General features: G+C 47.6%; 1 protein-coding gene across 3 annotated transcripts in view; it reads left to right on the plus strand.

The window, feature by feature from the left end:
* The window catches only part of cdcp1b (CUB domain containing protein 1b), a 60392-nt gene extending 46197 nt beyond the window's left edge, over positions 1-14195 (plus strand). For all 3 annotated transcript variants that reach the window (XM_069913458.1, XM_069913457.1, XM_069913459.1), the window contains 3 exons: positions 5890-6249; positions 8857-8947; positions 10151-14195. In XM_069913458.1, coding sequence (XP_069769559.1) covers positions 5890-6249; positions 8857-8947; positions 10151-10580 — 881 coding nt within the window. In that variant the 3' untranslated portion in view covers positions 10581-14195. The remainder of the gene's footprint in view (positions 1-5889; positions 6250-8856; positions 8948-10150) is intronic.

A 14195-nucleotide genomic window follows, 5' to 3' on the forward strand; every position in this document is an offset into this window, starting at 1 on the left:
AATTACATAACCTACTATGAAACAAAATCCAATGTCGTAGGAGATGGCAAAACTTCACTCCCAGACAAACTCAATGCTTTCTATGCCCGATTTGACCACAAGAATAAGAAAGAACCACCATTCCACACCTCAATGTCTCCTGATAATCTTTCCTGTTTGTGTATGAGAATGACGTGCATGCTACCTCCAGGAGAGTGAATCCAAGGAAAGCATCCAGGCTGGATGGAGTACCCAGCCGAGTACTAAAACTCTGTACTGGCCAACTTATCAACGTATTCACAGATATCTTCGACATCTTCCTCCAGTAGGTCGTGGTACTCACCTGGTTCAAACAGGCTGAGGTGAACTGCTGTGCACTCATTAATCTGGCTTTCCCTACCACCCCCCCCCCCCCCCCCACCACACCTGCATCCTGTGATGGTACCTGTGGCTACTTCCTCTTGACTCTGTATAAAGGCTCCAACACCATAACCCCTCCCCAGAAAGCCTGGGTCACAGCACAAGATGACCTTCTTTATTGTAATTAAAAGCCTATAGTTCCGTAACTAGTCTTTTGAATTATTGATAGTGTATCAATTTTATTTACAATATTTTTTACCAACAATGGAACAACTCTTGAAGCTGGAAATCAACCCACAATTGCCAGAAGCTGCAGACTGGTTTGAACTCTGGCTAAGCTGCTTTGAGGTCTTCCTACAGAACTCCACCAGAGTCATGGCCACGGAGGCAAACAAGCTGCACCTACTCTTCACCCAGGTCGGACATCGTGTGTTCCCGATCATCAGGGTTGCCTCAACGTACATGGAGGCAATGAACATACCTTAAGGATCAGTACAAGGAGAACATTAATGAGGTATATGCCAGGCATATGCAGGCTACCCGCAGACAGCGACCAGGTGAATTGAGCGACAAGTTCCTCCAGACCCTGCGTGGACTTGCCCAAGCAAGCAACTTCCAGTCGGTGTCGGTCGCCCAAAACACAGAGGACATGATCCAGGACGCCTATGTTGCAGACGTCAGGTCGGACTACGTGCGCCAGAGGCTACTCGAGTAGAGCAAGTTGGAATTGAGGGGCAATCAACCATGTGAAATCGCTGGAGATTGCTCTCCATAACATGGAAACATACTTGGCGAGGGGGCCGCCATCTTGGGACTCAGGTCCACAGGCCAGCAGCCCACTACCACATTCAATGAGTGAACCCACCACAGCCGCAGACTCCCAGGAGCACCCGAAGTGCTACTTTTGCGGCCAACCAAATCATCCCCGAAAACGCTGCCCGGTGAAAGATGCTACATGCTTGAAGTGCAGAAAGACGGGGCACTACACAAAGGTATGTTGATCACAGCCGCCTTCCAGTCTCAGCGCCGCGGTGTGAGTAGTATGGGAGTCGCCATCTTGGCTGCCGTCAGCTTCCGGGGACAATCACGTCGCAAGACATAGGCCACCATCTTGGACACAGCTGCTTGGGCACCGCCATTGTACTTCCAGACTATGAGTCAACACGGGCCAGACTATGAACTGACACTAGCCTCTGTGGTACTGGACCAAAATAGTCCATATCAATTCTCCTAGTCTATGATGGTCATCTCAATCAATTATCAGGTGACGATACCTTTTTGATAGCGGGAGCACTGAGTGTTTTATCTACCCCAACGTCACTCCCTTAAAGAAAGGCCAATAAGTTATAAAGTTGGCCCTGACCTTAAAGTCCCACTAAACTGAGATCTGCAGCTACAGCACACTGTGATGCTGACCATGAAGGGCGTGACTTATAGGAACGTTAAACCCTGCATCATGCCACAGCTCTGTGCATCAGTGCTGCTGGGGTTGGACTTTCAGTGCCACCTCGACTGTTACAAAGCAATACGACATTCCTCCCCCACTTCACAGACAGCAACCCGCAGTTCATCAACATACCACCCCCTACTCCCGCCAGACCAACCAACACATGGTCTCTTTACTCTCTGTATCGAATCCCCACCACTGTGCCCCAACTGTAAGCTAATTGCTACAAAAAAGACGATAAAGTGAAAGGGACAGGGTGTTTATTAAAGCGAAGGTCCGATGACTCATGAATGATGGGATCATCGAGCCCAGTACCAGCCCATGGAGAGCCCAAGTGGTGGTGTCAAGGGTGGGGGAAAACACAGGATGGTGATTAATTATAGTCAGACCATTAACCTCTTTATTGAACACAGTTTGACATTTAACCCCATCATCCCCTCAAAACTGATCAGCAAACTTCTAGGCTCTGGGACACAACACCCATTGTGTAATTGGATCATGGATTTCCTCACCGACAGACCACAATCAGTGAAGATTGGTAAGAATATCTCCTCCATAATCTCCATCAGTATCGGAGCACCACAAGGGTGAGTTCTTAGCCCCCTGCTCTACTCACTTTACACCTATGACTGTGTCTCAAGACAACAGTAACACCATTTATAAATTCACTAACGATACCACAGTAGTGGGTTGCATAAAAATGGACGATGAGTCAACATACAGGAAGGATATTGAAAACTTGGCTGAATGGTGCACAACCACCTTACATTCAATGTCACCAAAGCCAAAGAGTTGATTGTTCCCTTCAGGAAGGGAAAACCAGAGATGTGCAATCCAGTGATCATTGTGGAATCAGAGATGGAGAGGGAGAGCAAATTTAAATTCTTGGGAGTCTGCCTTTACTTCCTCAGGTTTTTGCGGCAGTTTGATATGACATCAGAAAGAAACCCTGGCAAATTTCTACAGATGTGTGGTGGAAAGTGTGCTGACAATCTGATGTGGGAACACCAATGCCCTGAGCAGAAAACCCTGCAAAAGGTAGTAGACTTAGCCCAGGACATCACAGTTAAAACCCTCCCTACTGTGAAAAACATCTGTCAGAGAGCAGCCGCAATCATCAACGACCCACACCACCCAGCACACGCTCTGTTCTTGCTGCTACCATCAGGAAAGAGGTGTAGGTGCCACAAGACTTGCACCACCAGGTTCAGGAACAGCTGCTACCCCTCCACCATCAGGATCCTCAACAAAAAACTCAATCAGACTCATTTAAGGACTCTTACTTGTGCATTTTATTGTTTATTTTTATTTTCCTCTCTGTATTGCCCAGTTGTTTACATTTCTTTTTATATAGCTCGCATGCAGTTTTTTTTTTGCACCTTCAATAAGTGGTAATTCTGCCTCGCCTGCAGGAAAAGGAATCTCAGTGTTGTATGTAATGTCATGTCTGTACTCTGATAATAAATCTAAAATCTGATCCAATCAGGCCAGTCTCAACCAGTCAGCTGACTCCAGCTGCACCACATCCCTGTGGACATGCCCTGTTCAATGTTTATGCTGTTTGCCTTAAGCTGTCCAGGAGGAATGTGATGTGTTTTTCCTCATCCTGACAGAGGACAAGGCCAAGGCAGACATGTTGATGTAGAGAAGTTGAAATGGTGGAATAGAGGAAGCTCAAGTTCAGACCCACACACATAGCAGTCACCCAGTCCATGTTTGGTCTCACCGATGTAGAGGAGGCCACACCACCTACACCAAATGCATTAGATCAAGTCGGACAAGCTCTGGCTCTCCTGGAAGGTCTGTCTGTGACCCTGGATGGAAGAGATTGGTGGTGGGGGGAAGAGATGTAGAGTCAAGTTTTGCATTTTCTACGGTTATAGTGGGAATGGAAGGGTGGGTGGGGAGGGGCGAGCCAACCAAGGTGTATAGGAGTGGGGAGGGGTAGGTGTGGCTGGTGGTGGGATCATTCGGAAGAGTTAGAGGATAATGTGTCAGATGTGGAGGCTGATGGGATGGAAAGTGAGGACCAGAGGAAGTTGTCCTTGTTCTGCCTGGGGGGGAAGTGAAGGAAGGGCAGAGGTACAAGAAATTAAGGAGATGTGGGGTGGGGGGGGGGGGGTGGGATCCACAGTTATTGGAGAAGATGTCCTAGAATGGAAGTCCACATCCAGGAACAGAGGAGGTGGAGGCGCAGAAATTGTGAGAAGAGATAGCATCTCTACAAGAGACAGGGTAGGGAGAAGTGTGATCCAGGGGGCTGTGGGCATCAGTGGGCTTGTGATAGATACAGTGGCATCACTAGGGTTGCTGTCACCCAGTGCAATAACTCATGGTGTCACCCCACCCCACCCATACCAGACCAGACAGAATCCTTAGTTGTTTTTGTACCCATCTTACTCATAAATCGTAATTCCCGTCTATCACTGAATGTAATGACAATAGTAGTGAGATAAATAACTAGCAAAATTAAAATTACACCATTAAATTACAATATCATATGCACAGAAGCAATGAAAACAACAGCGCATGCTTGTAGCGTGTGCAGACGAAACCACGTGATTCAAAGTGTCATTGTAATTGGGTAATAATGACAGCTCTGACCGGAGTGCATTAGAAGGTTCAAAAAGTAAATTACCATAGAGTTTTAGCCTTGGAGGTATATTGATACATGTGAGCTGGGCTTACGAAAAATGTTTTTGTTGTTATAACTCACTACAGGGATATTTTTTATATTAAAAAAAGTACATTTCTGCTGAAACACTGCACAAACATTTTATGGACAGTCATTCTGGTGTCACCCGATGTGGTGCGTACCCTCCCCACCCCCCCCCCCCCACGCTCTCCTAGTGACGCCAGTGGATAGATGTATGTGGATAGTTTTTCCCCAAGATGGAGTCAAAGAGGTCCAGGAAGTGGAGAGAGGTGTCAGAAATACTTAAGATAAACTAAAAGGTCAGGTGGAAGTTAGCAGTGTAGTTAATGAAATTGTCGAGTTCTGCACAGATGCAGGTAGTGGCACTAACGCAGCATCGGGAGAGTAGGTGGGTGGGATGCTAGTACGGTTGGAACAGGGACTGGTCCACACACCTGACTACAAGGCAGGTATAGCTGTGGCCTGTACGTGTGCCTGTGGCTACATTTTGGGTCTGAAAAAAATAGGAGTAATTGAAGAAAAAGTTGTTCAGGGTGAGGACGAGTTTTGCCAAGTGGAGGAGAGTATGAGTTGGTGGGGACTGATGGCTTTGTTCAAGAAAGAAGCAGAGGGTCCCAACCCTTCCTGGTGAGAAACAGATGTGTAAAGGGATTGTACTTCCATGGTGAAGATAAGGCAGTGGGGCCAGAGAATCAGAATTTCACAGAGAGCATGAGTGGTGTCCTGGATATAAGTGGGAAAGAACGAGGGGGAACAAGATGGTGTTGGGGAGATGGTTGGAGGGCAGAAGCAAGCAGACACAACAGGGTGGCCAGGGCAGTTCTGCAAGTGGATCTTGTGGAGGAGATAGAAGTGGGCTGTGGGTGTTTGGGATACATGCCAATTTGGAGGTTGTGAAGGGGGGGGGGGAATCCTCTGAAGCGATGAGGTCTTTGATGGTCTGGGAGATGATGGTTGGTGGAGTCCAGGTGTAGATTCGAGGAGGGATCCGAGAACTTGTGTCTGGCCTCAGTGGCGCAGAGGTCTGTTCACCAGACTACAGTTGCGCCTCCCTTTTGTCTGGGTTCTGACGGTGAGGTTGGGGTTGGTATGGACTGCAGGGAGAGCAATGCATTGGTGGGGCCTGAGGGAAAAGTGGATGGGTGAGTTCCAGTTGGTTAATATCCTGTCAGCATTTGGAGATGAAATGATGAAGAGCAGGGTACTCACAAGAGGAGGGTGTCCAGCAGGAGGAGCAGTGTTGGAGATGGTTCAAAAGTCATTGATAGGGGGTCAGAGAAGTAGGTGGTGGGAGAAGGAATCATTGTTATGGCAGGCACGCAGGTCACTGAGGTGTGACTGTGGAGGTATAAGGGAACCTTTGTTGAGTGCGGGAGGTAATGTTTCATAGTAAGAAGGCTCCCTGTTAACCACCACTCATTCCCTTGTCCTGTTCTTCTTTCATTAGAGGACTACATCATGAAAGTAATCCCGGAGCCAGGCCCCGCTGTGCACCTTCTTACTCCCAATTGGGAACTGGGAATGCCGGACACGTTGACGGCATCGTGGGATATCTCGGTTCCGGAAGACCATGTGGTTGAGCTGAGCTTCCTGAACAAGTCAATGCCTCTGTGTGAGCATGGGCATGTCATCATCAGTGTGGATGAGCAGTGGGACGATGCCACCCTGACCAGCTTCAGAGAAACTGATGCCCTGCCCACTTTGCCCATCTCTCTGGCTCACAGGTTCTGGCTCAACGTCTCCAACTGCAAGACTTCACAGGGACACCTGAAACTCACGTTCCACATATTGGTGAAGGAGTACGAAGGTAGGGACCTCTCCTCCTCTTGTCAGGATCAACACCACTCCCCTGCCTCAGTGTAAAGCTGGGTGTTAAGTCTCCCAGCAGGACTGGAGAACAGCTGTTGGGCCAGAAGGAGTGGGGCATTGCCTCCCAAAAGAGGCAAGATGACCATGGCTCTTCTTACAGCAGGAAGAGCATCTGAATTGAGGTTGACATGGACAAGTTGTGGAGGGTGGAATTTTCTACCAGAGATAAGTAGAGGCTGTATTTAAGGTACAGTTAGAGTTTTGTATGGTAGGGAGATCAAGGGTTGTTGGGAAGAGACATGTAGGTGGAGCCAGATCAACCATGCTCTTATTGAATGGTGGAGCAGACGATGGGTCAGATAGATGGCCATCTCCTGCTCCCATTTCTTGTGTCCTGTCCACCAGCGCCTGCTGCAATGAGCCTAACCACAGCCTCCTCCACCTCTCCACGAACTCCTCATACAGGGCAAGAGGTGGAAGGAATGCTGACTCTCACCCTTACCCTCTGGGAGGATTCAAAGCTGGCGCTTGAGCTCTGCTCAGTGGGGATGAGGAAGAATTTCCTCCCCCAGGCACTGGAGGTCGAGTCATTCAATATATTCCAGGGACAGGCAGGCAATCTTTGCTCAGTGAGGTGCAAGGGTAAGGGGAACAGGGTGGGAATGGGAGCTGTGGGCTGGGTGGGATGGGTCAGATGGAGGGAGAGGGTTCTGATTAGAGGCCTCTTAGCAGTTAGCTGCCAAAGGGATCAGAGCTGAGCTCATTTGTTATCTGGATAAATGATTTGGATGGAAAATGTCAGTGGCAAAGATTGCTAGTGTGTGGATGATGCTGTAATCTTGGTCACAAAAGTGCTCTGTGATTAGTAAGGGATTGCTTAAGGTGGTATGTGAGTGGGAAGGGAAGGCTGAGAATCACTGCTCTAGACCCAATTGTTACTGAAATATTTTGCTTGAGAAAAATTTCCATTGACCCATTTCCTTTGGAGTTATGAAACCGTGCACATAACGAGTCAATTAGATACGATTAAAACAGTGGTTTTCAAACCTTTTCTTTCCACCCATGTACCAGCTTAAGCTCGACGGGTGTTTGGCACATTTTAAAATCGAACAGGTGTTATTCAGGAGCAAGAAGGTCAGTTCCAAATGTACAGATGTTGGAGAGAGCACACCTGGAGCATGTGTCCAATTCTCCTCATCACACTATAGTGAGGATGTGATTAGGCTGGAGGGAATGCAGAAGAAAGGATATAGAAATGTAGAAGAGGACCTGGATCAGTTGAGAAGGTGGTCCAAGGAGTGGCAAATAGATTTAACTCTGACAAGTGTGAGATGTTGCATGTTGGGAAGTCAATCAAGGCCAGGACTAGCCCTAGGGAATGTTGTAGAGCAGAGAGATCCAGGGGTTTTGTTCCATGAAAGTAGTGACATAGGTGGGCAAGGTGGGGAAGAAGGGAATGTTTCTCCCTTCTTTAGGTTGGGTATGGAGAACAGATGTTGGGACCTCATAATTCAGTTGTTCAAGGTGTTGGTGAGTTCACACCTGGAGAAATGCGTGCAGTTTTGGTCTCACAGCTATAGGAAGGACATCAATATATTGGAAGAAGTGCAGAGGAGGTTCACCGGGATGTTGCCGGGATTCGAGTGGTTGGATAGGCTAGGTATGTAGAATGAAGAAGGCTGAGGGGTGACTTTATAGAGGTTTATAAAATAATGAGGGGAATGAATAAAGTGAAGGCTCAGTCTTTTTTGCAGAGTAGATGATTCTAGAACCAGAGGACGGAGGTTTAAGCTGAGAGGGGAGAGGTTTAACAGGGACCCAGGGACCTGTGGGGCAACATTTTTCCTCAGTGGGTGGTCCATACCTAGAATGAGCTGCTAGAGGAAACTACAGAAGTGGCACAATTACAACATTCAACATATATTTGGACAGGAAGGGTTTAGAACAGTGGTTCTCAACCTTTTTCTTTCCACTCTCATACCACTTTAAGTATTCCCTCTGCCATAAGTGCTCTGTGATTAGTAAGGGGTTGCTTAAGCTGCTACATGGGTGGAAAGAAAATGTTTGAAAACCACTGTTTTAATCGTATCTAATTGACTCGTTATGTGCACGGTTTCATAACTCCAAAGGAAATGGGTCAATGGCAATTTTTCTCAAGCAAAATATTTCAGTAACAATTGGGTTTAGAGCAGTGATTCTCAGCCTTGCCTTCGCACTCACTGAGCAATCACAGTCAATCACAGAGCACTGTTGGCATAGAGATTACTTAAATTGGTGTGTGAGTAGAAAGAAAAAGGTGGGGAACTGCTGGGTTGGAAGATACTACATGAACCAAGAGCAATAAATGGGACAGACCCAGAATACCAAGAATGAACCGACAGAGACAGCAAGTGAATCTGACTCTCCTGGATCATGGTTTGCCCAATGATCAGTATCACTGTTACCTTACCTCACTGCTGTTTCTGGGAGCTTGTTGTGTGGATGCCCTACTCCTGAAGAGGGAACCCTTTTCAGATGTTGGAGGTGCAGCAAAGCCTGTGAAACGTTCAACAGGAATTAAAGTCTTCTGAAATGTTTTCTCTCATTGATCCTTATCCTGATACAGACATGGAAACCCTCATCATCTCTGCAGCAGCCGCAGGAGGATTGGTTCTCATCGTCGCAATCATTGTGGTCGTGTGCTGCATTAAAAAGCGGTAAGTTCCCCTTTACCCCGCCTAAACTACATCCTTCCCTCTGTCCCCTCCCCCTTCTCTTCCACTTCCTCTCCTCCAAACCCCCTCCCCTCCAACGCCATACCTCTCCAAGACATCTCACACTTCTGCACCCATCCCCCTTCCCTCCTCCCCCTCTCCCCACCCTCACCCAATTCCTCTCTCCCCCATCCCCTCCCTCCCTCCCCTCTCTCACCACCGCTTCCTTCCCCCACCTTCCCCTCCCCCTTCTTCAATCTCACTCCCCTTTCCCATCTCTTTCCATATGCTCCCTACCCCCTCCAATCTCTAATCCTCCAGCTCCCCTCTGACCTCACCCTTCTTCTACCCCACCCCTCACCCCTGAAGGCTCCTCACTGGCATCTCCTCCATTGAGATTCATGGGAAGAGGTACAGATATCTCCATTGTGATTGATTGGGAGGAATGCAATATACAGGTATTTGCACACACACACACACACACACACACACACACACACACACACACACACACACACACACACACACACACACACACACACACACACACACACACACACACACACACACACACACACACAGTTCCTGGAATGCACTGCTAATGAATGACGGTGGAGGCATCTACAATAGGGTCTTTTATTAGATGGGTATGTGGAACTGAGAAAAATGGAGGCTTATGCAGTTGGGAAATTCTAGCCAGTTGTTAGAGTATGTTATTAGGTCAGCATAACACAGTGGGCCAAAAAGCCTGTCCTGTAGATTTCTATGTTCTAGGGGCCACTAGGTTCTTCTACTGTGTTGTAAATAAATAATAATAGATGTATAAACATATAGAGACAGTGCCTATATTGACAAACTGTTTGGGAGATAATCCTGGACCATCAGGGGCCTCAGCTCAGGATCTGTAATATATAATGTGGATTGAGTGGAATTGTTGAAATTGACACATGTACCGAGGTTCACTGATAAGCTTTGTTCTGCGTGCTTCCGAAGCAGGTCAGCCCATACCTAACTAAAGCAGCTGGTGCAACAAAAGCAATAAATACAAAAGTGTGGGGTGCAGTTTCCTTGTAGAGCCACCTGCCGTTCATGGGAAATGGCTGTCATGCCTGGATAGCACGCAGAACAAAGCTCCCATTGTACCTTGGCGAAGGTGACGGAGCTGTGTGCAGATGCTAGGTGAATGCCCTGTTGATTTTCCTGCAGCCGGCAGAGGAGGAACCAGCCAGCACTAGCCATCTACAATCCCGGTGTGAAGCAGCGGGCACACCGGCGCAAGCAAGGCAAAACACGGCAGGACAATGAGTCGCACATCTATGCTGTGATCAATGAGGACCGCATGTACAGCGACTACTTCTACAAGGACCAAATGCCATCCATGCCCGAGGTGGACGTGTATCGACCCTTTCAGGGTCCCATGGGCAATGTACACCCCGGCCTCCCACCCCCTCGGGGCCATGTGCCCACTGGTACCAGTGCTGAGGACGCGAACATGGTGGCCAATGAACTCTACACTTTCACAGCCAAGAAGCAGGACACAGAAAACAGGGAGGAGATGGTCTCCTTCCTCGGGAATGCTGAGAAAAGTTCCAACTCCCAGCCCAGTTTGTTGTCAGCTGAAGGTGTAGACCATTGATGCTCACACAATCCCACCTCTTGGGCTGACTGATACCTCACATCCAGTCGACTCTCCAGTTCCTGAGCTCCTACTTATCATTCAGCACTACCCAGCCCCACTCCACCAACCACAGATACAAAAGCACCAGGGCCAAGCTCATGCCCAGGGTTTCTGACTAGGTGTCTCAGTGCGCTCAGCAATCCATGGGGGATCCCACTACGCCAGGGTCTCTGTGCTCTACTGTCATGTGGAAGATCCAGGCCCCAGGGACAGTGTGCTCTGCTGTCCATGGGGAGAGTCCCACCCAGGGGTCTCAATGTGTTCTGCAGTCTTTGGGGAGGGAGAGTCCCACTACCTCAGCATCTCTGTGCTCTGCAGTCTGTGTGGAGTGTCCAGGCCCTGAGGGCTCAGTTTGCTGTGCAGCCCTGGGGAGGGTCCAGGCACCAAGGTCTTGGTTTGCTCTATCCCAGGGTTTCAGGCATGAATGAGATAGTGGAGCCCAGCCCATAATGAGGTCATTTGATAGATACCCTGCCATCACCGTGCTGATGTGTGGTTGTTTGGCAGCCATGGAAATGCACCAGGCCTATGTCACACTCCTGTGAGTGGCAGCATGCCCTTCATACAAGGCCCCGTCCAAGTAGGATGACCCACATCTCAACTTGCTGGAGGGATTTGCTCCTGCTGCTCAGGAGGGTTCCAACCAATTAGGCAGTGGCTGGCGGGTCTCAATGGCAGCAGGACGGAGCAAGTGAGGGAGCCTGGGGGGATAGGTGGGCTCACCAGCTCCACAGTCAGAGGAGGGAGCACGGTGTAAACTTCAAGCTAGTTGTGGAATGGGACAAGTTTGTGAAGACTGATTCCATGGGTGTAAGACAACCTGAAGAAAGTAAACAGGGTGTAGATGCTTCTGTTTGAAACAACATCAGACAAGTAGAGCAGCACACAAAGTGCTAAATGAACTCAGCAGGTTAGACAGTATCATGGAAGGCAGTAGGACAGTCACTGTTTCAGGCCAAAATTCTTCATCAGGAATAGTAAGAGAACAGCTATGACCATCTGCCTTACCTGTGCCCCATACAGTTTTATAAACCTCTAACAGCCTATGATACTCCAGGGAGAGGTCAAGCCTCACCAATGTCTCCTCAACTCCTTCATTCCTAGGGAATTCCAGCTTTGTGACATTCCTCATTTTGCAGAGAGCAAAACTACACTTAATCCTCCAAATGTCATAACACTAATGTCCTGAACAATTGTAGTGATGTCCAAACTCTGTACTCAGTATTCCATCATGGCAAGTGGAGAAATGCCTTCTTTACTAGCCTTTTCACCTGTGTCACCATTGTCAAGGGATTAAGCACCTGTACCCCAAAAGTTGCTTTGTTGGAAATCACTTTCCAGGGCCCTACCATTTCTTCTGTAAGGCCTGCCCTGTTTGACTTAACAAGCGCAGCCTCTGTAGGTTCTGACCTCTATGACTTAACAAGTGCAGCTTTTCACTAGTCTGAGTTCAATTCCATCTGCCATTCCTTGGCCCAGTTTCCCAGTACAACAGACCACTGAGGCTAACAGCGAAGCTTGGTAAGTGACTAGAGAGCATTGTGAAGGAGACATACATCAATAGCTCTCAACTTTTTTCTTTCCACTCACATACCCTATGCCATCAGTGCTCTGTGATTAGTAAGGGATAGTTTAAAGTCGTATGTGAAAGAGAAGAGAAGGTTGAGAATCACTGCTCTTGACCCAATTGTTACTGAAATATTTTGCTTGCGATAAATAGTCATTGTCCCATTTCTTTTGGAGTTATGAAACTGTGCACATAATGAGTTAATTAGGTACGATTTAAACAGTGATTTTCCAAACTTTTTCTTTCCACCCACATACCACCTTAAGCAATCCCTTATTAATCACGGAGCACCTATGGCATAGAGATTACTTAAAGCAGTATGCGAGTGGAAAAAAAAGGTTGAGAACCACTGATGTACATGCACTTGGATTCATAAGGGCTGATTGGATAGTCAGCATGGGTTTGTAACTGGGAAGTCATGTCTCACAAATCTGATTGAGTTTTTTTAAAGGTTTCTGGGACTTGTGGGGGGGGGGGTGCGGGGAGAGAACTGACCAAGAAGGAAAGGTTGAGCAGGCTGGGAGCCTGAGGGGTGACCTCATGGAAGTGTACAAAATCATGACAGGAATAGATCAGGTGAATGGAGAGGATCTTTTGCCCAGAGTCAGATATTTGGTAATCAGAAGTCATAGGTGGGGGATGGGGGGAGGGGGGGTGGGGGGAAGAGATTTAACAGGAACCTGAGGGGAGAACTTTCTTAACCGAGAGAGTGTTTTTTTTTACTTTAACAAAGGAAGTTTATTCAGTGACTACAATAAGTCACATGAATACTACTTCGGATACACACAATTTACAAATTAAAATTATAACATGGTTATCACCATCCAGAATCTACTCGAGCCTTGTGACACAGTGGGTGGTGGGTGTAGGGAACAGGCTGCCAGAGGAGGTGGTTGAGCCAGGGACTACTGCAACATTAAAGAAACATTTGGGTTGATTCATGGATAGGATGAACTTATATGGGCTAAATGCAGACAGTGAGACTAGTATGGGTGGGGCAATTTGGTCAGCATGGGGATTTTGAAGACCCACAGCTCTGCTACATTTGCACAGCACTGCTTGATGTGGACATTAGGTGGGCTGTGAAGAGTGTGGAAAGCAAGCTAACATTTTGCTTTGTCAGGCCGCAAACTGATGGATGGAACTTAATGCAGGAAGCAACTGGGTATAAAAGCTGGAAATGCATGCAGTGTTGACTGCATCATTTCGGTAAAGTCTTCCTTTTATCTGTCTCTGCTCCTATTGCAGTGTCTTCACTTGTGGCCATGATCCCTTCACATTTTCCCCATTATCCAGGTTCAGAGACTTGGCTGTCAGGAATAAGCAGTGTGGAAGTCCAAGCTACTGTGTGCAGGATGAGATGCTGTGGTCCCACCACTAGTGAACACCAGCAATATCACTAACACCAGTCACATGCACAGCTGGGCGTGACCACACACCTCACAGCTCCAGCAAGCTAGATTCAACTCTGGGCTGTCTCTGTAGGAGGTTTCTTTCCCTGGCAACTGTTCCCCCAAACATTGTCGAGGGGTGACGATGGGTTGGTAAACACCCTGGAATAGGTAAGTGACAAAGGAACCATACTGGCTGAGAGAGGAAGAGAGCAAATTGTCAGGGCAGCAAGGGGAAAGGGACTGGGACTGGCTCAATTGCTAGCCTGTTCCACACTGGAGAAATACATATGTATTTAGTGATGCCCTGCCCTCTTTCCAGAATATTCTGAAGGAATCAAGGGGAACAAAATGGACAGGGTTCCAGCTGCTGCAGACTGGCCTTGTGTTTTAGTATGTGTCTTCAGCAGTATATTAAGTCATCCTGAACCATTAAAAAAAACACCATTTAATGTTTGTGGATTGAAGCCTTCCTTCAAAATAAATGGATTTTGCTGTTAAGAATTTTTATTTATAACGTCCTGATTTTTACCTTTCGCGCTTGTGTTTGCTCTGACCTTTTTGTTTTTTAAAAAAATATTTGCAAAAGAATAAAACTGTGGCTTTTCTTTCCTG

This window comes from Narcine bancroftii, chromosome 1 (genome assembly GCF_036971445.1).
Source record: "Narcine bancroftii isolate sNarBan1 chromosome 1, sNarBan1.hap1, whole genome shotgun sequence".
NCBI classification, from domain to species: domain Eukaryota; kingdom Metazoa; phylum Chordata; class Chondrichthyes; order Torpediniformes; family Narcinidae; genus Narcine; species Narcine bancroftii.